This window comes from Symphalangus syndactylus, chromosome 9 (assembly GCF_028878055.3).
Source record: "Symphalangus syndactylus isolate Jambi chromosome 9, NHGRI_mSymSyn1-v2.1_pri, whole genome shotgun sequence".
NCBI classification, from domain to species: Eukaryota; Metazoa; Chordata; class Mammalia; order Primates; family Hylobatidae; genus Symphalangus; species Symphalangus syndactylus.
This window is the reverse complement of record NC_072431.2, coordinates 132,942,727-132,967,567: the sequence shown is the minus strand read 5'-3', so window position 1 is coordinate 132,967,567 and position 24,841 is coordinate 132,942,727. Positions and strand designations below refer to the sequence as shown.

Sequence of the window (24,841 nt, the reverse complement as noted above, 5' to 3'; positions counted from 1 at the left end):
GCTACTGCATTCCAGCATGTGTGACAGAGTGTTTTAAAGAAAAAAAGTTTTAACATAGAATTAAAAAATTTTCTTGCAGATATTTATAGACATATTTTACCTATATTGATTGTTTCATCTTAAAATTTTATATGATACTTGGGGCATGCAAAAGACATGGTATAGTTCTATGAATTCACCCAGATATCACTGTATGTTTCTCTTCTATCTCATCCATCTTCTCTCCTTGGCAACCATGTCCTGATTTTTGTGTTCCATATGCCCTTGCTTTGAAAAAGTGGATGTCTTTTATGCATTTATCCTTAAAGAGTAGATTAAATTTTATTTTTTAGATTTGTGAAAATGGACTTACGCTTTGGTTAGTTCAAGACTTTCTGAGATTCATCCATATTTATTTTCATTTTTTGAGATGGAGTCTCTCTCTGTTGCCCAGGTCAGAGTGCAAGTGCAGTGGCACAATATTGGCTCACTGCAACCTCCGCCTCCCGGACTCAAGCAGTTCTTCTGTCTCAGCCTCCCGAGTAGCTGGGATTACAGGCATGCGCCACTATACCCAGCTAATTTTTGTATTTTTAGTAGACATGGGGTTTCACCATGTTGGCCAGGCTGGTCTCGAACTCCTCACCTCAAGTGATCAGCCTGCCCCGGCCTCCCAAAGTGCTGGGATTACAGGCGTGAGCCACCCCGCTTGGTGATTCATCCATATTTCTGGGAGTAGCTATGATTTGTTAATTTTCACTGCTTTGTAGTTCCATTGGGTGAATATATTGTGATTCATTTACTTATTTTCTTGTAGATTGACTTTTGAATTTTCAGTTTTTAGTTCTTATGAAAATGCTGTAATGAACATTATTGTACATGTCTGTTGTTGAACTTATGCTAGAATTTCTTGAGGCCTTAGCAAATGTTTTTTTTTTTTTTTTTTTTTTGGGATGGAGTTTTGTTCTTACTGCCCAGGCTGGAGTGCAGTGGCACAATCTTGGCTCACTGCAACCTCCACCACCCAGGTTCAAGCAATTCTTCTGCCTCAGCCTCCCGAGTAGCTGGGATTACAGACATGGGCCACCATGCCCGGCTAATTTTGCATTTTTAGTAGAGACAGGGTTTCTCCATGTTGGTCAGGCTGGTCTCGAACTCCTGACCTCAGGTGATCCACCTGCCTCGGCCTCCCAAAGTGTTGGGATTACAGCGTGAGCCGCTGCGCCCAGCCGCAAATGTTTTTTAAACAGTTGCACTGCTGATGTTTTGGTGCTTGGTAATTCCTTGTTGTGGGGACTTTTCTATTTTTAACAGCATCTACCCATTAGATGCAACTTGCACTCTTCCTCTTGTGACAAAAATGTGTCCAGGCATTGCCAGTGTCTCCAGGGATACAAAATCACCCCTGGTTGAGAACCATTGTTACTTTTGATATACAAACAATTAAAAATTATTTTTGTGTGTTCCATATATCCCATAGAAGGATAACACACCTTTCTCTTTTTTCTTTTTAGAGATGGAGGCCTCACTCTGTCTCCTGGGCTAGAGTGTAGTGGTGCAATCATAGCTCACTGAAGCCTTGAACTCCTGGGCTCTGGGTATTCTCTCGCCTCAGCCTTTTGGGTAGCTGTAACTACAGGCTTTACAGGTGTATGCCACCATGCCCAGCTCAACACATCTTTCTTTGCTTTTTTGAGATGGAGTCTCGTGCTGTTGCCAGGCTGGAGTGCAGTGGCACGATCTTGGCTCACTGCAACCTCTGCCTCCCGGGTTCAAGCGATTCCTGCCTCAGCCTCCTGAGTAGCTGGGACTACTGGCAAATGCTACCACGCCTAGCTAATTTTTTGTATTTTTAGTAGAGACAGGGTTCCCACCATGTTTGCCAGGATGGTCTTGATCTCTTGACATCCCAAAGTGCTGGGATTACAGGTGTGAGCCACTGTGCCCAGCCTCAACACATCTTTTTTTGGCTCAAGTCCCATTTATCTTCAAGGCCTGTCTCAAACCCACTTTTTTTTTTTTTTTTTTTTAAATGGAGTTTTGCTCTTATTGACCAGGCTGGAGTGCAATAGCGCTATCTCAGCTTACTGCAACCTCCACCTCTTGGGTTCAAGCGATTCTTGTCTCAGCCTCCCGAGTGGCTGGGATTACAGGCGCATGCCACCATGCCCGGGTAATTTTTGTGTTTTTAGTAGAGACAGAGTTTCACCATCTTGGCCAGTGGGTCTTGAACTCCTGACCTCATGATTCACCCGCCTCGGCTTTCCAACCTGCTGGCATTACAGGCGTGAGCCCCTGTGCCTGGCCTCCAACTCACTTTTTAAAGCCTTCTCCTACTGTGCCCATTTGTAGTCTTATCTTTTCCCCGGGAATTCCTATAGGACTTAGGTTTGTATATTGAGATTGACCCTGAAGTTTTTGTTGTCTTGTATTGTCAACTTTTCCAGGATTCCTCACCCTTCTGTATTTTCACCCTCTATCCCCAAGTAAGGAAACAATGGATTTTCACTTAATCTATAGTCAATTGTCTAATCTGTATTGCTGTTGTTGATTTCCTTTGGATTTTAGTCAATTTAGGCAGCTATCTGGGAAGAATTCTTTTTATTAATATTATACTTTTGGTGTTTTCATCTGCAGCAGGGTGGAAGCACACCTTAAGCACCCAAAGCTCTCTACGCCTTTCTGCCACTTACGTTCTCAGCAAAACCTCAGTAACTGCTAGGTTTTATCTTTTCAAAGCTGCTTTTGAGTGAGTTTGTTAACCTCTTGATGTTCGTGTTAAGTACTTAAATGTTAGCTGCCCTAGCTGTTAAGTCATGCAAAGATTCTTCCTTAAGCTTCAGCTGGGCACATCTCCGGGGCTGATGGGAGGACTTTTAGAATGACAATGTGATCTGCCTCATTTTATCTTTTCTGTAGTGAGTGTAGCTCTTTCAGTGGTGAATGCCTGTGTTTTACATTTTTGAGTTTGTTCCCTTTACCTAAGACGAGAAAGTTGTTATATCTGTTCTCCGTATTGTCCCCAGGTCCTTGAAGTTAAAAATTTTTTTTTTTTTTGAGACTCAGTCTTGCTCTGTTGCCCAGGCTGGTGTGCAGGAGCGCGATCTTGCTTCACCGCAACCTCCACCTGCCTCCACCATGTTTGGCTACTCAAATGTAATATTCTTAACAAGCCATCCTCTAGATTTAAAATGGTTTGTAATTTGCAAACTAAGATGGTTTCCAATTGCAAGCCATAAAAACTTGAAATTCTTCAGCTTGACAGTCAAGATAACTAGTCCCATCATTCCGTCATTTTTCTTGAAAACATACAGGTTTTCAGGCCTTTTTTTTTTTTTTTTCCTCTCCATAGAGACAGGATCTCACTCTTTCCCAGACTGGAGTGCAGTGGCAAAATCATAGCTCACTGCAGCCTTGAACTCTTGGACTCAGGGAATCCTCCTGCCGCAGCTTCCTGAGTGGCTGGGACTACAGGCATGCCACCATGCTTGGCTAATTTTTTCTCTTTCTTTTTTTTTGAGACAGAGTCTCGCTCTGTCACCAAGGCTGGAGTGCAGTGGCATGATCTCGTCTTACTGCAACCTCTGCCTCCTGGGTTCAAGCAATTCTCCTGCCTCAACCTGAGTAGCTAGGATTACAGGCACCTGCCACCACCCCTGGCTAATTTTTGTATTTTTAGTAGAGACAGGGTTTCACCATGTTGGCCAGGCTGGTCTCGAACTCCTGACCTTAGGTGATCCTCCCGCTTGGGCCTCCCAAAGTCCTGGGATTATGGGCATGAGCCACCCCACCATTCCTGGGTTTCAGGCCTTTGTAGCTAAATAACTTATTCACTCAAGTGACAGCTCTCTTCTTCCACAGCTAAATACAAAGGTTTATCAGATTTTTCTAAGGCCCAGTGCGGTGGCTCACGCCTGTAATCCCAGCAGTTTGGGAGAGTGAGCTGGGAGGATCACCTAAGGTCAGGAGTTCGCGACCAGCCTGGCCAACATGATGAAACCCTGCCTCTACTAAAAATACAAAAATTAGCTTGGCGTGGTGGCACATGCCTGTAATCTCAGCTACTTGGGAGGCTTAGGCAGGAGAATCTCTTGAACCCAGGAAGCGGAGGTTGCAGTGAGCCAGGATCATGCCACTACACTCCAGCCTGGGTAACAGAGCAAGAAGACTCTGTGTCACAGTGTTACATTTGTGAGATTCATCTATCTAGGTGGAGATTTGGTGTCTTTTTTTTTTTTTTTTTAATTATGAGAAGGAGTCTCATGTTCACCCAGACTGGAGTGCAGTGGCCCGGCTAATTTTTTGTGTTTTTAGTAGAGACAGGATTTCACTATGTTGGCCAAGCTGGTCTTTAACTCCTGACCTCAGGTAATCCACCCGCCTTGGCCTCTCAAAGTGCTGGGATTACAGGCCTTAGCTACTTCGCCAGGCCTGATTAAAGTCTTTTTTTTTTTTTTTTTTTCTCCAGATAGAGTCTTGCTGTGTTGCCCAGGCTAGAGTGCAGTGGCGCGATTTCGGCTCACTGCAAGCTCCGCCTTCCGGGTTCATGCCATTCTCCTGCCTCAGCCTCCCGAGTAGCCGGGACTACAGGCGCCTGCCACCACGCCCGGCAAATTCTTTCTGTTTTTAGTAGAGATGGGGTTTCACCGTGGTCTCGATCTCCTGACCTCGTGATCTGCCCGCCTCGGCCTCCCAAAGTGCTGGGATTACAGGCGTGAGCCACAGCGCCTGGCCGATTGAGGTCTTTTAATATGAAAAGACTTAGATTCAGAACTGAGCAGGGTAAGGAGAGAGTGGAAACCTGTAAGGCATTCTTCTTGCTGGAGAAGATCTACCAGAAGTAGCTTGGGTCTGAAGAAATAGTTCTGGCACGATTCCTGACCCCCCAGATCATAACTACTTTGGTGTGTTCGTGAAACAAACAGATGACACAGCAACTTCCTGCTCCCCAGATCTCAGTCAAGGTGCTATGAACTTGGACCCTGATCTTCTGTTTGTAGTAGCAGTGGCAGTTCCCTTGACAGCTCCTGCTGCAGCAGTGTTTTGGGAGACATCCCTGGGGATCCAGCTGAGCGCCTGCTCTTGCAACCTTCAACAGTCAATATCAAATCCCTTTCTGCTTAAGTTAACCAGAGCAGTGTCTATGGGTAATTGAATCATGACTGGCGCTATTATCAAATATAAACTGATGACAATGGCTAGTGGGAAACCTGCTGTTTTACAAATACCAGATGTGCATCACATGGAGGTTTATTCACTCCTATTTGCGTTTTGATAATAATCCCTTCTAATAATTGGTTCCTTGGTGTAATGTTTATGAAATTAACCTGAATGGCTCAAAATTCATTTTGTAGCATTGAATGCAATTACTAATTGAGCTATTTAAGCAAACTAGCCAGCCACCTACAGCTACTTAATCTTACTGACCTGCTGTAGTAGCTCTGACTCACCCTTATCTTAACCAGATAAGGGATATGTACCATACATTCTCTCTAAAGAACACCACTGACCTCACACACAGGGCTAAGTAGGCTATGCCTATTATTTATTTATTTATTTTTTTTTGAGACAGAGTCTCGCTCTGTCACCCAGGCTGGAGTGCAGTGGCGCGATCTCGGCTCACTGCAAGCTCCGCCTCCCGGGTTCACGCCATTCTCCTGCCTCAGCCTCTCCGAGTAGCTGGGACTACAGGCGCCCGCCCCCGCGCCCGGCTAATTTTTTGTATTTTCAGTAGAGACGGGGTTTCACCCTGTTAGCCAGGATGGTCTCGATCTCCTGACCTCGTGATCCGCCCGCCTCGGCCTCCCAAAGTGCTGGGATTACAAGCGTGAGCCACCGCGCCTGGCCTATGCCTATTATTAATATATCCAAGTACCGGTTGAATACTCAGCAAGTCAACAGTATTTCCAATCCAGTTTATGCCAGCTGTGTAAGTATGAGATATAATTAAAAATTATGTAAATAGATTAGCTGTGAATACAACAGTGTTGTTTCTACCAAATTTAAGTTGAATCCTTTGGAAAGCACCTTTAAAGATGAGGTAATTTATTTTTGATCTCTAAAGAGGTGTGGGAATTATAACAGTAAAATGTTAAGAGATCGGGAATCCTCTACAAGGATTCTGGCTCATATTGCTTCTCAAGTATCCTAATTCTCGTACTATTATTAAAAACAATCCTACAAAAAAACGAAAGAGGAACTGGCCAGGTGCTGTGGCTCACACCTGTAATCCCAGCACTTTGGGAGGCCAAGGCAGGCAGATCTCTTTGAGCTCAAGAGTCCAGGACCAGCCTGGAAACATGGCAAAACCTTGTCTCTACAAAAAATATGAAAATTAGCTGGGTGTGGTACTGTTCACCTGTAATCCCAGCTACTCGGGAAGGAGAATTGCTTGAACCCGGGAGGTAGAGGTTGCAGTGAGCTGAGATTCCGCCATTGCACTCCAGCCTGGGCAACAAGAGTGAAACTCCATTTCAAAAAAAAAAAAAAAAAAAAAAAAAGACTTTAATCATATTTGGAATGTCTCATATAATGTAGATTTCAGCTCTCCCGAATGCAGTCTCTTGAAGGTGCAGATTCTTCAGGCATTGAGCTCATGATTTCATTATGCCTGTGATGATTCAGTCTTGGCGTTTTGGTCCCTTCATCTTTCTTGGGGCCTTGCATTCTCTTAATTCTACTTTTCTCTGCTGATCTCTTTCCTTCTCTCATTTTCTGTTTATGCATATAGCAGACAGTGGCTGCTGTAGCCCCTCATGACTTTGTGTCTGCTCGCTAGTTCTGAGTCACAGGGGAGTGATTGCACCAGGTTAGTCAATTGTAGTCTGTAGGAGTGGCTGCCTGAATTTACCCCTGTAGGCTGGGAAGCTTCTTTGGGGCAGGGGCTTTTTCTGAATGGTCTTATTATAAGGGCCAAGGTTTAGTTGATTCTCATTATTTGCAGTAGTTATGTTGTATAAAGTCATCATGAACAATGAACTAGTAAATACTGAAATGTTGCTCCTAGTGGAAGTACAAGTTTAGGTTCCTGTCAGCCTCTGGTCAGAACATTTTCATCAGTTGATCAATACATATTCTTGTTTTTTGTGTGTTTCTTTTTAAAGACACTGTATTTAAAATATAATTGTTGATTTATTAACATTAAACTTGTGGCCAACAGCACTGTAACTCATGACTGAACCAACCTTATGTAACATGAATTTTTGTCATAAGCCATATAGCTATGAGCCATAAACCATAGTATTCTTGTACTTAGAAACACAAGACAGCACTTCAGCATTATGCTTGGGGGCCATTTTAAGCAGCTAAATCACCAACAGACAGTGCAAAAGTGCAAAAATCATGGCACTAAATAGACCATAGAATGGACACTTGTTTGCATTATGAGAGCTGAAACAAGAAAGCCTTTGTTTGGCCTCAACTGGGAATGTGTGCATTGGGCTATTCAAATTTTTCGTTGCTCTGTGTGTGTCTGTGAATGACCATACAAATAATTTTTTTTTTTTTTTTTTTTTTTTTGGAGACAGAACCTCACTCTTGTGCCCAGGCTGGCTGGAGTGCAGTGGCGTTATCTCGGCTCACCTGCAATCTCAGCCTCCTGAGTTCAGGCTATTCTCCTGCCTCAGCCTCCTCAGTAGCTGGGATTACAGGCGCCTGCCACCATGCCCGGCTAATTTTTGTGCTTTTAGTAGAGACAGGGTTTCGCCGTGTTGGCCAGGCTGGTCTTGAACTCCTGACCTCAGATGATCTGTCCACCTCGGCCTCCCAAGTGCTGGGATTACAGGTGTGAGCCACCGTGCCTGGCCTGGTTATAAATTTTAGTGAGTAGGTAAATTCGTAGATATGGAATCTATGAATAATGAAGATTGATGATGTGTATGGAGTGCCGAGAGCATTTAAAAAGGACATTGTCAGTTGGTGGGGAGTGTTGTCCGAAAAGCTTCGTAAGGGAGTCGACATGTAAGATAAAGTTGAAAGATGAGTTTTGCCAGATAGGCACCACTGAGGATAGGAGAAGCAAATAGCAAAGCAGTTATGAGTAGAATCTCAGATTAGGCTCATTTCCCATCTTCTGCTCCTACTAACTTGGGACCTTGAGCAAACATTTTATTCTCCATCATTAGTGAAATAGGGATATTCATGGTCACTCTCTCAATGGAGTTCTTATGAGATTTAATTAAGAGAATGAACATTAATGCACTTAACCGATGTCTTGCTCACAGAAGGTATTCGTAATGGTGTACAGTGATACATATGTCTATATACAGCACAGCAAAGGAGGGAAATGGCTTCACTCCCTTGGGAACATCGAGTGGTTCAAAGTGAAGCAAAGGTTTCAAGTGGGCAAAAGGGGTCTTTGAGGAGGGAGGGGAAAGGCAGGAGCTAGATTCATGGCTCCGTACTGGAACGATATGGAGCTATTGAAGGGTTTAAAAGAGGGATAGCATCATCGGTTTTGTGTCTAGAAAGTTTGCTTTATGTTGTATAGAAGAGAATTGAGGGTGGTGAACTAAAGGTGGGAAAATCAGCAAAGACTCTTGGGGTGGTTGAAGAAAAGAACGACAAAAGTCACTCAGGATAGTGATAGTTGGTATGGAGACTAGAGAATGGTTATGAAAGATGCTCAGGATGTTGAATTGACTACAAAGGTCACCACTTAGGAGTGGAGAGTAAGAGAAGGTAGGCTTGGGAAGGCTCTTGGGATTCTGATGTTGGCCTTGCAGTAGAGGACGGGCTTGGTGTGTAAGAGATGCTTTCACTTTTCACTTCTTTCTCCACCTTTACCCTGGTAAAAGGTAGCTCCCACTGTTCTTGTTCTAAAGGCTTTTGTGGTCCTCTGTGCTTCCCTTTATTGCAGCACCTGACCTGTGGTATAATAACCGCCTGTGTGCTTGTTCTTTCCTGCACTTGTAAGCTCTTTGAGGATTAGCTGTGGTCAGTGCTGGCCACAAAGAGGCAAGCTAAACTGTGGATGGATTGAATGAAGAAGGACCAAGACTGGGATAGAGAAGCAGATTTTGGAGGACAGATTCCTTTTTATCCTTGTTGAGTTTCAGATTCATTATTGTCTCTATACAGCTTTATATTCATCTTCAAATGACTGTGCCTAGCAGACTGGACTGAGATTGATGGGAGAGAGGCCCATGTAGCATTCTTCCGAGGTGTATTGGGAAGGACAGTTGAGGCCAGCATGGATGAAATCTCCTGTAGTGTCTGTGTTTGGCGGAACGGGAAGATAACTTCAGAAAGAGCCTTGCAGCATGCCAATAGCGGAGGGGTTGGCTGAGGAGTAGGGGCTTGGAAAGGAGTTCCAGAGAGTGCAGTGACCATCAGAGAGTGAGGAGGGGCTAGTTGCCCACCACCCACAAAAGCTGTGCCTGGAGAGGCTTTTCTGGTTTCAGAGGCTGCAGAAGGGTTGGTAAGAAGACTAAAAACAACATATTGATTGTAGCAATTAAAAAGTTACTGGCAACTTTTTCTGGAGTGATTTCAATCCACTGGTAGAGGCAGACATCAGATTGCAGTGCGGATGAAGATTTGAGTTAGGAGGTGAACTGGGCAAACAAACCCCATTCTCTTTTGGGGTTTGTCTGTGAAAGGTTGGGGAGAGAAGGCTGTAGCTTGGGTGAGTCTAGGAGGGGACATGCCATACAGGAAGCCTTTGAAAGTTATGTGAGAGAAATTTGAGCATCTGTAGGCAGCGAGGAAGAAGCTCATGGAAGATATTTAATTTGAATTTTTTTTTTCTTTCTTTCAAAGCCAGCATGCAGATGTTACTATAGCCTGGCAATATGCTAAATTCTTACATTTAGTGGCTTATTGGATCCCTATCACAATGGGTAATAGGTAATAGTTAGGTAATGTTACCCCATTTTACTGATGGGGAAGCAGAGGCCTCGTTTAAGTAACTTTCCTGAGGTCACACAGCTGCTAAGTGGAGGAGGCATGTGGGAGGGATTAAAATCCAGTTATTTGTTTCTGGTCCTGAGGAGAAAATAAAAATCCAGTTAGGTCTGTTATGTCCTGCCTCAGCCTCCCAAGTAGCTGGGACTACGGATACATGCCACCATGCCTGGCTAATTTTTTTTGTATTATTAGTAGAGACAGGGTTTCACCATGTTGGCCAGTCTCGTTGTGAACTCCTGACCTCCAGTGGTCCACCTGTCTTGGCCTCCCAAAGTGGTGAGATTACAGGTGTGAGCCACCACACTTGGCCCACTGTATTCTTTATAACAAAAGAAAAGAGGAAAAAAAAATTCCTTTCGGTCTAGGATCCAAGGTGCTCTGTCCCAGAACTATCTCCTTGAGTCTGCTCTTCCATTCCTACCCCTGGCCTCAGCAGGCTGGTGGAACAAGATGGAGTAGTGATCAGAATGGGATGAAAGGGATGAAATAAAAGCTGCTTGGACTTCTGAGAGAGAAATGAGGCCTGGCTCAGGCAAAAATGGTCAGGAGGCTCAGGGAGTTTCTTTGCTGTGTTGCTTTCTAACTTGGGGCCCAGGCCTGGGGAGCCCTTTCAAGCCCTCTTGTGGTTCAGTAACTGGGTAGATGTGCTAACGATTAATGGAGAGTTGTGGAGGTGGCCTGCGACTTTCCTTTTCCTCCCCAGTTTAGAACCATTTGAGAAGGATGAAGTTAGATGAAAAGTCAGGGTATTAGGAGCTTTGCTGTTGATAAAGCTAAGATTGGAGAATGTGGTCCTCTTCTTTCCCTCCAGTCTGGCCCTTCATGCCTGTATTAGTTACCTAGGGCTAATGTAACTAATTATCACAAACTGGGATGGCTTAAAACAAGAGAAGTCTATCCTCTCACAGTTCTGGAAGCTAAAGGCCAAAATCAAGGTGTTGGCAGGACCATGTTTTCTCTGAAGGATTTAGGCAGGAATCTGCTTAGAGCCTTTCTTGTAGTTTCTTGTGTTTGCCGGGAGTCCTTGGCATTCCTTGGCTTGCAGCTGCGTGACTCTAGTCCCTGCCTCCATCTTCACATGGCACTCTTTCCTGTGTCTGTCTCTTCTCCTCTTCCTCTTTTTTTTTTTTTTTTTTTTTTTTGAGATGGCATCTCACTCTGTCACACAGGCTGGAGTGCAGTGGCGCGATCTTGGCTCACTGCAAACTCTGCCTCCCGGGTTCAAGCGATTCTCCTGCCTCAGCCTCCCCAGTAGCTGGGATTACAGGCACCCGCCACCATGCCTGGTGAATTTTTTTGTATTTTTAGTAGAGACAGGGTTTTGCCATGTTGGCCAGGCTGGTCTTGAACTCCTGACCTGGTGATCCGCCCGCCTTGGCCTCCCAAAGTGCTGGGATTACAGGCATGAGCCACTGCGCCTGGCCTCTTCTCCTCTTCCTAAAAGGACACCAGTCATAGTGGATCAGGGCCGACCCTAATCAAATATGACCTCCTGGTAACTTGATTATATTTGCAAAGACTTTGTTTCCAAATAAGGCCACATTTACAGGTGTTGGGGGTTAGGTTTCAGCGTGTCTTTTGGGGGGACACAAGTCAATCCCTAACAATGCCCAACCAAAGCAGTGTGCAGAGCAGAAGCTTGCTTGGCTCCTGTGAGGCCACACCCAGTGTGCTGAATGCTGGGATTGAAAGGCCAGACTCCATCACCTCAGGTAGGGCCCAGAATCCTTCTTTTTCTAGCCAGAGACATAGTCTGCTAACTGTGAGTGCTTAGGTTCCTAGAAGGCTGTGTTTTAAAGTAGATACTGAACTGTTCTCTTCAGAGGCAGTTAGCAGTGCACATCAGTTCTGTGGCAGGCTTTGTTGAAGAAACTAATACACAATGAGAGCTGTCAGTTTTTACTCCTCCCACAGAAGTTGTTTAAGAGAATACAAGGCAGAAACACAGGTGTAGACAGGAAGGAAGGCAGTGTTGGATAGAGTATTACGTGTGGTTGGAAAGCATCAGCCTCGGTTTCTTTTTTATTACCAAATAAAGACACATTCTCATTAGAACAAGGAGAGTAGGTGTTTGTCCTTTATCATAATGTAAAAATTTTCAGAAACAAACATGGGTTGTTACATGAGTTAGTGCTGGACTTCATTCAATGGAAAGGTCTTAAGCTTATTAAAAAAATTCTTTTTTTTTTTTTTATTTAAATTCTTAGGGTACTTGCTATAAATATCGTTTTTGCTGTACGTGGTCTCAGAAACATTGAAGACCAGCTCTGTGGAAGCAAGATAACAGTTGCCTTCAGAGATAGTATTGTCATTCATTTTGGGGACTCAGTCAAAAGAAGGGTAGCATTTAAAAAAATGATTATCATCTTCAGCTAAAAATCATAGTGGTTGTTGTAAGATACATCTGTCTTCCTATGACTTGGAAACATTACTAGAAGAACATTTTAAACTTCACTTTCTTCTTGGTTCAGAAAAATAAAGGTAAAAGAGAAACAAGAGGGACTGGGGATTTAATTGTAGCATGATTAAGTTTAGTAATGATAAATATGGAAGAACTCAAGGAACGGAGCATTTATTAATATAAATACCTTTTAAATGTAATGAATGTAAGTAGGCACCCCCCCCAAAAAAGAAATGAAAATGGCTATGTGTGTTCAAAAATGATCACTGTCACTGAGAATCAAATAAATGAAACTTAACCATACTTTTTTGCCTATCATAGTGGCAAAGATCTGGGTGGTGTAGTGAAACTTAACTTTTTAGATCATTTAACATATTTAAAATTTTATGATTATCCTATATTAACTTCAAAGATTAAAAAGGTCTAAAACCTAAGCTACCTAGGTCTTTATATATCTGATTTGTAGGTAGAAATAGTTTTGTGTAATCAAGGGAGTAGTGATGCTAGAAACTGGCAGAGTATATTTCCTAGACCAGTTAGCAAACTAGGTCAAGGGCTAGGTTTAATTCTAGTAGCCACTAATTTGCTGCATGTCTTAACAATCTCTGTGCCTCAGTTTCTTGTCAGAGCCATTTTTCATTTGTTTGTTTTTTGAGACGGAGTCTTTATCTGTCGTCCAGGCTAGAGTGCAGTGGCACCGTCTTGGCTTACTGCAACCTCTGCCTCCGGGGTTCAAGTGAGTCTTGTGCCTCAGCCTCCCTAGTAGCTCGGATCACAGGCATGCACCACCATGCCTGGCTAATTTTTGTATTTTTAGTAGAGACAGGGTTTCGCCATGTTGGCCATACTGGTCTCAAATTCCTGACCTCAGGTCGTCTGCCTGCCTAGGCCTCCCAAGGTGCTGGGATTACAGGCGTGAGCCACCACGCCTGGGCCCAGAGCCATTTTTCTGTTGCTTAGACCAGAAATCTTGATTCCTATTTCTTTTACTGCTGTCAAGAAATTTTGTTCAGAATGTATTTGCAATCTGCAATCTGACCATTTCCCTCTGCCCATCGTGGTCCAAGCTACCATCTTAACTTGCCTGGGTTAGTGTAAATTGCCTCCTTGTTGACCTCCCTGCTTCCAGCCTTGTCCTTTTTGACACAAGAGCCAGAATGTGATTTACAATATGTGAGCCAGCTCATTTCTCTGCTTCAGATGGTCCAGAAGAGTTTCCTTAGAGACAGCCATTATCTCCTTAAAGGGAAATGGATGTTTGAGTACCAAGAACTGGATAACTAAGAAGGGGAGGAACCCCAGGATCAGTTCCCATCTCATGCAGAGTAAATGCCAAACTCCTTTTCTCCCCAGTTTCATTTCTCACCATTCTCCTCCTTGCTTACTGAGTTCCAGCCACACGCATCTCTTTGCTGTTCCTTGAAGACTCCGATAGTCTCTTTCCTTGTTACCTCAGCCTAAAATGCTCTTCTTCCAGTTATCTGTATGATTAATTCCCTCCTTCAGCCCTTTGTTCCTCCGAAGTACCTTCCCTTGGCTACCCTGTATAAAATAGCCACCCCTCCCCTTTGCAGTCTGTCCCCTTACCCTTGGTTCTTCTTCATAGCATGTACTTTTTATTGTCTGTTTCATTCCATTAGTGTCGGGACTTTGTTCCCTGGTGGATGACTGCCCAGCAGTTAGGAATTCAATAACTATTTGTTGAATGACTCAATGATTTCCATTTTCCTAGTGGCTTCTTCCTCTGCGTAGATAAATGTTCAGGCCACCCTTGTTCTTTAGCCTGTCAAAGATGAACACTGCCTTCCGTGTACCAAATGTTTCTACAAAGGTGATCTGTGGGCTTCTACCCTGTTCTCACTGCCCAGATTTTTCTGTTGCATTATTCTTTACCGGTCATGCAAGTGAATCTGTTTTCTAAGTAACTTTTCTGTGTTTGGGACTAATGCTTTCCTTTTCCTGAATTTGGTATCATTATGTAAATATGTTAACAGTTTGGCACTTACTCCTTCATTCAGCTGGCAAATAATTATTGCAGCAGATACTGTGAGCCAGGCTGGGGTGCCAGATTGTATGCTAGGGCTTAAAGAGGTGGCGAGCCGGGCATTTCCCTGAAGGAGCTGATGGCTCAGTGGGTGGTTGGAAGTGCCAGCAGTTGGGACAGGCAACTGCTATAATGAACGCAGAGAGGGAGTTGGGAACACAGAGATGGGTCAGGCAGGCCTGTTCCAGAGGATTAGGAATCTCAGGGGTGTGCAGGAGTTTGTCAGCTGAGGAAGCAGGCACAGGCTGCTGTGAGGGAAAGGAATAATGTGCAGAAACACAGAAAGCTTTGCTTGTTTACAGAAGCACAAGCCAGTGAGTATTGTTGGAGTGTAAAGTACAGTGCAGACAGTGATGATGGACGAGGCCATAGTAGTTAGGTGAGGGCCAGATCCAGATTTTTTTTTTTTTTTGAAACGGGGTCCCACTCTTTCACCCAGACTGGAGTGGGAGTGCAGTGGCACAGTCTTGGCTCACTGCACCCTCTGCCCCCCGGGGTGGTAAAGCAATCAATCCTCCCGTTTCAGCCTCCGAGTAGCTGGGACCATAGGTGCCCACCACCACGCCTGGCTAATTTTTTTTTTTTTTTTTTTTTTGAGATGACGTTTTGCTCTTGTTGCCCAGGCTGGAGTGCAATGGCGTGATCTCAGCTCACTGCAACCTCCGCCTCCTGGGTTCAAGCAATTCTCCCGCCTCAGCCTCCCGAATAGCTCGGATTATAGGCCTGTGCCACCACGCCTGGCTAATTTTTGTATTTTTAGTAGAGACGGGGTTTCTTCATGTTGGTCAGGCTGGTCTCGAACTGCCGACCTCAGGTGATCCTCCCACCTCAGCCTCCCAAAGTGTTGGGATTACAGGCGTGAGCCACTGCGCCCGGCCACGCCCAGCAAATTTTTGTATTTTTTGTAGAGACGGGGTTTCGCCATGTTGCCCAGGCTGGTCTCCAATTCCTGGACTCGAGTGATCTGCCTGCCTCAACCTGTTAAAGTGCTGGGATTACAGGTGTGAGCCACTGTGCCTGGACCAGATCCAGATGCTTCTAAAGGACTGTGTGTTTACTATATAGAGTGAGGCTGCTATCCTGAAGCCCATGAATTTGGGGGTGTGTACCTGTCTACACGTGAACAGAGGCATGTAGGAATGTAGCCTGCAAGGTTTTTCCCTGTTGCAAGCTCCCTCCCTGAGGCAGGGAGAATTCAGAATATTTTCTACCATGTGTTAATATATTTTTGTGCAGATTATTTTCTCTTTTGGATTCTAAGTTCCTAAAGGGTGGTGAGGTTTAAATTTTATGTATCTCCTACCTCCTCATGTGTGCATTGTGAGATAGATGCTCATTTAAACTTTCTAGGCTGGGTGCGGTGGCTCATGCCTGTAATCCCAGCAGTTTGGGAGGCCAAGGCGGGTGGGATCGCCTGCGGTCAGGAGTTTGAGATCAGCTTGGCCAACATGGCGAAACCCATCCCTAAAAATACAAAAATTAGCTGGGTGTGGTGGCGTGATCCATCCGCCTTGGCCGCTTGAAGTGCTGAGATTACAGGCGTGAGCTCCTGGCCAAACTTTCTTTAAACAAATAATGACTACATCACTGTCTGTAGCCTTGCTCTGTTTTTTTTTTTTGTTTGTTTGTTTTTGTTTTTGAGATGGAGTCTCGCTTTGTCGCCCAGGCTGGAGTGCAGTGGCGTGATCTACGCTCACTCACTGCAAGCTCCGCCTCCTGGATTCATGCCATTCTCCTGCCTCAGCCTCCTGAGTAGCTTGGACTACAGGTGCCTGCAACCACACGCAGCTATTTTTTTTTTTTTTTTTTTTGTATTTTTTAGTAGAGATGGGGTTTCACCATGTTAGCCAGGATGGTCTCCATCTCCTGACCTCAACTGATCCGCTTTAGCCAGGATGGTCTCCATCTCCTGACCTCAATTGATCCACCCGCCTCGGCCTCCCAGAGTGCAGGGATTACAGGCATGAGCCCCAGCCCTGGCCAGCCCTGCTCTGTTTTAACCTGTTACTTTCTCATAACGTTTCACCCTTTTATCTGCCCCATCCCTCCCTTCCAATTTTTCTGTCAGGCAGATTAAATTCAGCAAAAAAAAAAAAGGGAAAACTTTGTTCCAGGAGGATTTGTTGTTTGTGCTGTCAGATGCCAGGTCCTAATGGATTTAGAAGAAGGTTGGGTTGGGACTCCTTCCTGAGGCAGCCACTTTAGTGCTTCTTACTTACCTTTGCATTCTGTGTGCCTGTCTCATGATAGGTGCTCAATAAATGTTTGCTGAAGGAATCATCCTGTTTATTGACAGCAAGATTAAGCCTGTGTTTTCATTGTAAAACCTGCCTACTTTCCTACTTTGATCTCCTATAGTCTCTCCTTTGTATGCTCCAGACACATTATTAAACTCCTTTCCGTTCCAGCGGTACTTCCAAATATTTCTGCTGCCTAGAGTGCCCTATCTCTTGTCTGGCCAACTCCCATACCTTCTTATAAGACTTAACTCTCCCCCTTTCTGGGAAAATGATTGCTCATTAACCCAGGTGGAGTTAGTTACTTCTTCTTGTGCCACTCCATCACCCAGGCTGGAGTGCAGTGGCATGATCTCAGCTTACTGCAGCTTCCGCCTCCCAGGTTCAAGTGATTTTCCTGCCTCAGTCTCCCTAGTAGCTGGGACTACAGGCGTGTGCCACCATGCCCGGCTAATTTTTTTGTATTTTTAGTAGAGATGGGGTTTTACCATGTTGCCCAGGGTGGTCTTAAACTCCTGGCCTCAAGTGATATGCCCGCCTCCAAAGTGCTGGGATTACAGGTGTGAACTATCACTCCCAGCCCTTGTGTACATTTTTATAATGAAGTTTGTTCAGCCTCCAGACAGCTTGGAAGGTGAAGACAGACCTCATCCCTTTCTGTCTCCATCCTCATTCTTTTCTGTGTTTTGCCTGGTGCCTGGTGATTTTGCTGAATGGATGGCTTGTTAATTACTGTAGGAAGGCATGATATGACAATCTGTAAGCACACCTCAGTAAACTCTAACGATTTTTAACATTCTCTACTCAGCCTAGACTAGGCCTTTGTACAGGTGCGTATGTGAGTGGGAGTCTGTTTCAGAACTGGTAGGTAGAAGCAACATCTTTTGTAAACTTGCAAGGTTAGAAAATTCATTTTTAAAGCCGGACATGGTGGCTCATGCCTGTAATCCCAGCACTTTGGGAGGCCAAGGCGGGTGGATCACCTGAGGTCGGGAGTTCGAGACCAGCCTGACCAACATGGAGAAACCCCATTTCTACTAAAAATACAAAATTACCCCGGCGTGGTGGCCCATGCCTGTAATCCGAGCTACTCGGGAGGCTGAGGCAGGAGAATCGCTGGAACCCGGAAGGTCGAGGCTGTGTTGTGCCGAGATTGTGCCATTTCACTCCAGCCTGGGCAACAGGAGTGAAACTCCATCTCAAAAAAAAAAAAAAAGGAAAAAGAGAAAAAGAAAATTTATTTTTACATCTGGGCTCGATGGCACACATCTGTAAATCCCAGCACTTTGAGAGGCAGAGGCTGGCGGATTGGCTGAGGTCAGGAGTTTGAGATCAGTCTGGCTAACATGGTGAAACTCCATCTCTACTAAAAATACAAAAAAATTAGCCCGTCATGGTGGCGGGTGCCTGTAATCCCAGCCACTGGGGAGGCTGAGGCAGGAAAATCGCTTGAACCTGGGAGGCGGAGGTTGCAGTGAGCCGAGATTGCACCACTGCACGCCTGCCTAGGCAATGTAGCAAGACTGTCTCAAAAAAAAAAAAAAAAAAAAAAAAAAAAAGAAAATTTATTTATTTATTATTTATTTATTTTTTGAGACGGAGTCTCGCTCTGTTGCTCAGACCAGAGTCTCACCCTGTCACCCAGGCTGGAGTGCAGTGGTGAGATCATGGCTCACTGCAACTTCCGCCTCCCAGGTTCAAGCAATTTTGCTGCCTCAGCCTCCTGAGTAACTGGGATTACAGGCATGCACCACCACACCTGGCTAAGTTTTGTATTTTTAGTAGAGATGGGAGTCTCACCATGTTGGCTAGTCTGGTGTCGAACTCCTGACCTCGTGATCTGCCCGTCTTGGCCCCCCAAAGTGCTGAAATTACAGGCGTGAGCCACCGCACCCGGCCCAGAAAATTTATTTTTACTTGGAAGGGTTTTGAGGAGGCTAACAGTACAGTCAGATCAGTGGTTCTCTACCAGGCATAGGGAACTTGGCAAGAGGAATGACTAGAGGCCCTTGTTTGTTCAGAGCTTCAGGCAGAGATGAGGGAGTCTCCCTGAGACTGGTAGAAGGGAATGGGAAGTGATGAAAGAGAAGGGTTCTTGCTGGGGGAGCTGACATACTGTTTGTTAAAAATGGCCTAAAGCACATAATAATTCAGTTCTGTTGACCTTACTGTCTTCTCTCCAGACACTGCCCTAGCCATCATGGAGGTGGCCGAGGTGGAAAGTCCTCTGAACCCCAGCTGTAAGATAATGACCTTCAGACCCTCCATGGAGGAGTTCCGGGAGTTCAACAAATACCTTGCATACATGGAGTCTAAAGGAGCCCATCGCGCGGGTCTTGCAAAGGTGATTATCCTCAGATACTTTAAATGAAAAACAATCACTTGGCCTTTAATTATGTTCTTAGTTTCCACGATGTGGGACATTGTTTCTGAAGGGAGAAATTTGCAAAATCTTTGTTCTTGTTAATCTATGTGGAACATTTGATTTCTTCAAATAGTAATTATCTTATTTTTCCTTTAAGTGTAACTATTCATACTAGATTGTCTTCTAAGGCTTAAAAAAAAAAATCAAAACCAACCAAGGGTGGCTCATGGAAACCACGGAGATCCATGTATGGGTTTCAGAGGTGTGAGAGTATTCATAGTTTTTGTCAGTTTTTTTGTAGACAACAATTAATTAACCTGAAGGTTAACCACAATTTCTCTCTCATATCCTTTTTCTTCCCTTCTATGTTTTTTTCTTTCTTTCTTTTTTTTTTGAGACGGAGTCTCGCTCTGTCGCCCAGGCTGGAGTGCAATGGCGCGATCTTGGCTCACTGCAAGCTCTGCGTCCCGGGTTCACGCCATTCTCCTGCCTCAGCCTCTGGAGTAGCTGGGACTACAGGTGCCCGCCCCCGCGCCCGGCTAATTTTTTTTTTGTATTTTTAGTAGAGATGGGGTTTCACCGTGGTCTCGATCTCCTGATCTCGTGATCCACCCGCCTCGGCCTCCCAAAGTGCTGGGATTACAGGCGTGAGCCACCGTGCCCGGCCTCTTTCTTTTTTTTTTTGAGACAGAGTTTCGCTCTTGTTGCCCAGGCTGGAGTGCAATGGCGTGATCTCGGCTTACTGCAATCTCCACCTCCTGGGTTCTAGTGATTCTCCTGCCTCAGCCTCCTGAAGTAGCTGGGATTACAGGCACCCGCCACCATGCCCTGCTAATTTTTTTGTATTTTTAGTTGAGACGGAGTTTCACCGTGTTGGCCAGGCTGGTCTTGAACTCCTGACCTCAGGTGATCCATCCTCCTCGGCTTCCCAAAGTGCAGGTATTAAAGGCGTGAGCCACTGCGCCTGGCCTGTTTTTTTTTCATTAACACTTATTGATATATTTTATCATATAATAATACCATATAATGCATCCATTTAAAGTGTGCAATTCAGTGGTTTTGAGTATATTCACAGAATTGTGCAATCATTACCTCTATTGAATTCTGTAACATTTTCATCATCCCCCAAAGAAACTTCATATGCTTTAAGCAGTCATTCCCCATTCCCTGCTATCACCCCCAGCCCATAGGCAACCACAAACTGACTTACTCTCTCTCTCCATTTGCCTGTTCTCTTTTCTTTCTGTTTATTTGTTCAACAAATGTGGAGAGTGCCTGCTATATGCCAGAAACTATGCCAGGTGCTAGAGGTAGGGATATGGGGGAGCAGAACATACAATGTTCCTGCCCCCATGGAGCTTACATTCTAGTGGTAGCATCTTAGAGTGATGAAATAAGGACATTTAAGCACAGATCCAAAGGATAAAAATAAACCAGTCTTTTCAAGATATGGGGACAGAAAGAATAGCAAGTCCAGCGGCCTGGAGGCTGACCTGTACTTTGTGGCTGGGAGGAATAGGAAGGTGGTCAGTGGACTTGTCTGGCTATAGTAAGGCATTTGGGATTTTAAGTGTAGAGGGAAACACTGACAGGCTTAAAGTGGGAGAGGAAGATGTGGTGGCTGTTTGTTTCTTTCTTTTGCTATTTTTGGGACATTATTTTGAAAAGATCACACTGGCTCCTACATGAAGAATGAATTGGTGTTGTGGGGGCAGAGCACAAATAAAGCACCTTGTCTGGGATAGTTATATTTATCTAGTGAGGAGCCAGTGGTGACCCAGACCAGTGAAGATGGGAGAAGTTGTCTTTGGTCTGGATATGTTTGAAAATATCATCTTATCTTATTCTTACAGGTGCCAGATAATATTCTTAAAAAAAAAATGGTAGGGACTTAAGCATTGTGGCTGTAAGTGACATGCCCGAGTCATAGGGGTGGTCAGTGAGGTGCTGAGGACTGACTGCATTGCACATTTGCGTGCATAGGTTCAAAGTAAGATCTTTGAGAGAGAGATCCACCATATGATATAATTCATCGTCCAACTTGAGATGGTTTGTATGTCCCTTCTATAACGTAAGTCTATTTTAATTAAAAAATTTCCCATGGAAGAATATATTTCACTGCACTTATTTCAATTTATTATTGTTCTAAATGTTAAATTTATAATCTGGGTTTCTGTAGACTTGTCAGTATCACTGCATAAATCCCTGAGCCCTGACAGAGCCTGCTGCCAGGCTGAACCACTCGGTTGCGCTTATGTAAAGGGTTCTCCTTGAAGTCCCCAGCTATGGAGATCAGATCGCATGGAAAACAGAAGATAGTTGAGGAGAGAACTTCCAGAACTGTTGGGATTGGTGTTCAACTCCTCCTGCAAATGGACCTGATGCTCCTTGTAACCCACTACTTTACTGTTTCTGGTGTCTGCACCCCGAGGCCTGTAATTAGGTTGTGTATTTTTTTTGTTGTTGTTGTTCTTTCTTTTTGAGACAGAGTCTCACTCCGTTGCCCAGGCTGGAGTGCAGAGGTGCGATCTCAGCTCACTGCAACCTCTGCCTCCTGGTTTCAAGCTATTCTCCTGCCTCAGCCTCCTGAATAGCTGGGATTACAGGCGTGTACCACCATGCCTGGATAATTTTTGTATTTTTAGTAGAGACAGGGTTTCACCATGTTGTCTAGGCTGGTCTCGAACTCCTGACCTCAAGTGATCCACCTTCCTTGGCCTCCCAAAGTGCTGGGATTATAGGCTCGAGCCACCATGCCCAGACATGTATCTTGTTAAAGTTCATGCCCTTCCTAGAAAATTTTTTTGTTTTTGTTTTTTTTTTGAGATAGAGTCTCATTTTGTCACCCAAGTTGGAGTGCAGTGGCATGATATTGGCTCACCGCAGTCTGGACCTCCCAGGTTCAAGCGATCCCCCTGCCTCAGCCCCACAATTAGCTGGGATTACAGGTGTGCACCACCATGTCCGGCTAATTTTTGTATTTTTTGTAGAGCCAAGGTTTCAACATGTTACCTAGGCTGGTCTTGAACACCAGGACTCAAGTGGTCTGCCCGCTTTGGCCTCCCAAATTGCTGGAATGATAAGCATCAGCCCCTGCCCCTGGCCCCTTCATAAAAATGTTTTGAAATTTGGGAATATTAAGTTGAGTGAAAATTAATTAGGGGTGGGTGAGAGAGAGAGGAAACAAGATAAAGAGAAAACAAACGGAAACTAAAGCTTTGTAATGACTTTCTCAGATGAGCTATCCTTAGTTTCACTTCTTTATTGGGTTAGGCTCATCAAAAAAAAAATCTCGTCCCATTCCATTTACCAACTTAGAAAATCTGGCCAGGAAGTCAACATTTTCTTCCTGGTCAATGCTGAAAAACCCAGCAGACTGTAATACTTGGCACAAAGATTCTACTGGTTTGATTTTATCAACAGGGTCCATTCCTTTATTTACAACTTCAAATAAACAGTCACATGCTTCTAAAAAAAAAAAAAAAAAAAAACTCATTTGGGCCGGGTGTGGGGCTCACTCACGCCTGCAATCCCAGCACTTTGGGAGGCCGAGGTGGGCGGATCACTTGAGGTCAGGAGATTGAGACCAGCCTGGCCAACATGGTGAAACCCTGTCTCTACCAAAAATACAAATTTTAGCCGGGCTTGGTGGTGGGCGCCTGTAGTCCCAGCTAACCGGGAGGCTGAGCCAGGAGAATCACTTGAACCCAGGAGGCGGAGGGCAGAGGTTGGGGATAACCATCTCTTCTCTTCTCTGGGCTCTGAATGCAGCCCTTTGTCCTGTTCTCTCCCACTTTTGTTTCTGGAAGACATGTACTGTGTTCCACTGAGATTAGTAGAGTGTCCTGTGAGGTAGGGTGGCACGTTCAGTAACTTGAGAAGAGGAAACAGCAGCTACCCTCACAAGGGAGCTGCATGCACACAGAGCACACCTGCGTCGCTGTCTGCATTATGTAACTGAATAAAGTTAATGAGAACTATGATTACAAAACACACCTGAGTCCAGACCGTGCCTCATTTTTAACATTGTGACTCATTGACAAAGTTGGAGACATTAATTTACTCAGTCCTGTGATAATTTCCTATTACTCATTATTAGGAATACAACGAACTGTTTCAAATCATTTTTGCCATCTCTGACGTCAAGTCACATCAGCTCAGTTTTACTTACTTTCCCTCTTGTTCTGGAAGTTGCAGGAGTAGCATATGTATAAAACTGTACCAAATCAAATCATATTATAAAAATCAAGACTGCATTAATTAAGCTGGTTTGCTTTGGGGGCTAGTCCTGGGGAACCGAGCCACCCATGATGTTCTTTGTTAATGCACTATTTTTTTTTTTTTTTGAGACAGGGTCTTGCCCTGTTAGGCTGGGTGGTGTGATCGTGACTCACTGCAGCTTTGACTTCCCAGGCTCAAATAAGTAGCCTCCCAAGTAGCTGGGACTCAGCCTCCCAAGTAGCTGGGACTACCCACGCCTGGGTAGTTTTTTTTATTTTTTATTTTTTGTAGAGATGGGGTCTGCTGTGTTACCCAGACTGGTGTTGAACTCCTGAGCTCAAGTGATCCTCCCACCTTGGCCTCCCAAAGTGCTGGGATTACAGGCTTGAGCCACTGTGCCCGGCCCGTTAATCCACTGTTGACAAGATTTAATGAATTGGTTTTAATCTATGATTTGAAGAAATTGGTCGAGTAGGTCCAACAGTAGTGACTTTAGCTTCAGATGACAGTCTTAGTTTTTCTCTTTCCCATATTTTAGATTCATGCTTTAAATTTAACATTTATTTTTTGAGTGGAAGGTTGGACACTTTGTCTACAAAGTTGATGGTCAGGTTGGGAAAGTGAAAAGAGTGGCAGTCTCTTCACATGTAAAACTTGTACTGTTTTTGTGGAAGGAGATTACGATGAATTTTTTTTGTATATGAAGTGGGTGAAATTGGTCCCCAACAGAAATCTGAACATAGATTGTCCTGGACTGTAGCATATGCACATCATGTAGTTTTATGAACAGCCTAGAGAGTGCAAATAGCTATCTTTGCTCACAAGGTGAAGAAAGATTGTAAGCAGCACCACTCTTTCTCTTCCTCCTCCTTGCTCACTAGGTAGATGGTAGAAATTGCAATTTATTTCAAGGCAAGTAGTGCAAATGCACATTTTAGCAGAAAGTTTCTCACAGGGAATAGGGGCCAGGCTGCGTTTGCGGGGATGTTGATAAAAGAAGGTATATTCTGTTTTGATATAACCAGGAAGGTGAACTTCAGGAGGAAGGGCTTTCCCTCATTTAGATTCACTAAACATAAAGATTTAACTTTCGAATCTTTTAAAGACCTCAGTATGTTGTGTTTCCCTATGCAAAAAAATCTGATGTCTTAGGATTTCAAATTATAGTTAAAATAAGATTTTTGTTATAGAGCTGAACTTCCGAAAATATATTCCATTCGAACTCTTTAATTTAAATGAACTTGTACACAAAAAGCAAAGGTAATATTTGGATTTTTGTAAGTTTATTGTGTGCCTTGCTTCTCTGTCTTTAGAAAATGGCTGCAAAATATTTTATAGGCAAGCAACTTCCTTTTTTCTTCTTTTTTTTTTTTAACAAAACAGAAAGACATTTAATTCTACACATAATATTAATTTTGATTGTGGATATCTTTATTGCTAATGAAGAGCCTGAATAAATCTATGTTCCATTTTTTTATTATTATTCTGGCTTATTTCTGAGGAAAAAAGTTCGTTTTTATAACATTCTTAAATACAGTGCCCCTCCCCTTTCAATATGTCAAGACAATGTAGTAAGATTATTCATATTCATATAGTCTGATTGTTCATATTCTTTTCAAATATTGAGTGTGCCTGGACATGGTGGCTCACGCCTGTAATCCCAGCACTTTGGGAGGCCAAGGTGGGAG

The 24,841-nt window shown here is 44.1% G+C and overlaps 1 protein-coding gene across 10 annotated transcripts in view; it reads left to right on the top strand.

The window, feature by feature from the left end:
• Positions 1-24,841, top strand: part of KDM4C (lysine demethylase 4C) — a 421,337-nt gene that overhangs the window by 16,284 nt on the left and 380,212 nt on the right. For all 10 annotated transcript variants that reach the window (XR_010113578.1, XM_063609188.1, XM_055294283.2 and 7 more), the window contains exon 2: positions 18,751-18,911. Coding sequence is in view for 9 of the 10 variants with exons in the window: in XM_063609188.1 (XP_063465258.1) it covers positions 18,768-18,911 (144 nt within the window). In the remaining variant the exon portion in view is untranslated. The remainder of the gene's footprint in view (positions 1-18,750; positions 18,912-24,841) is intronic.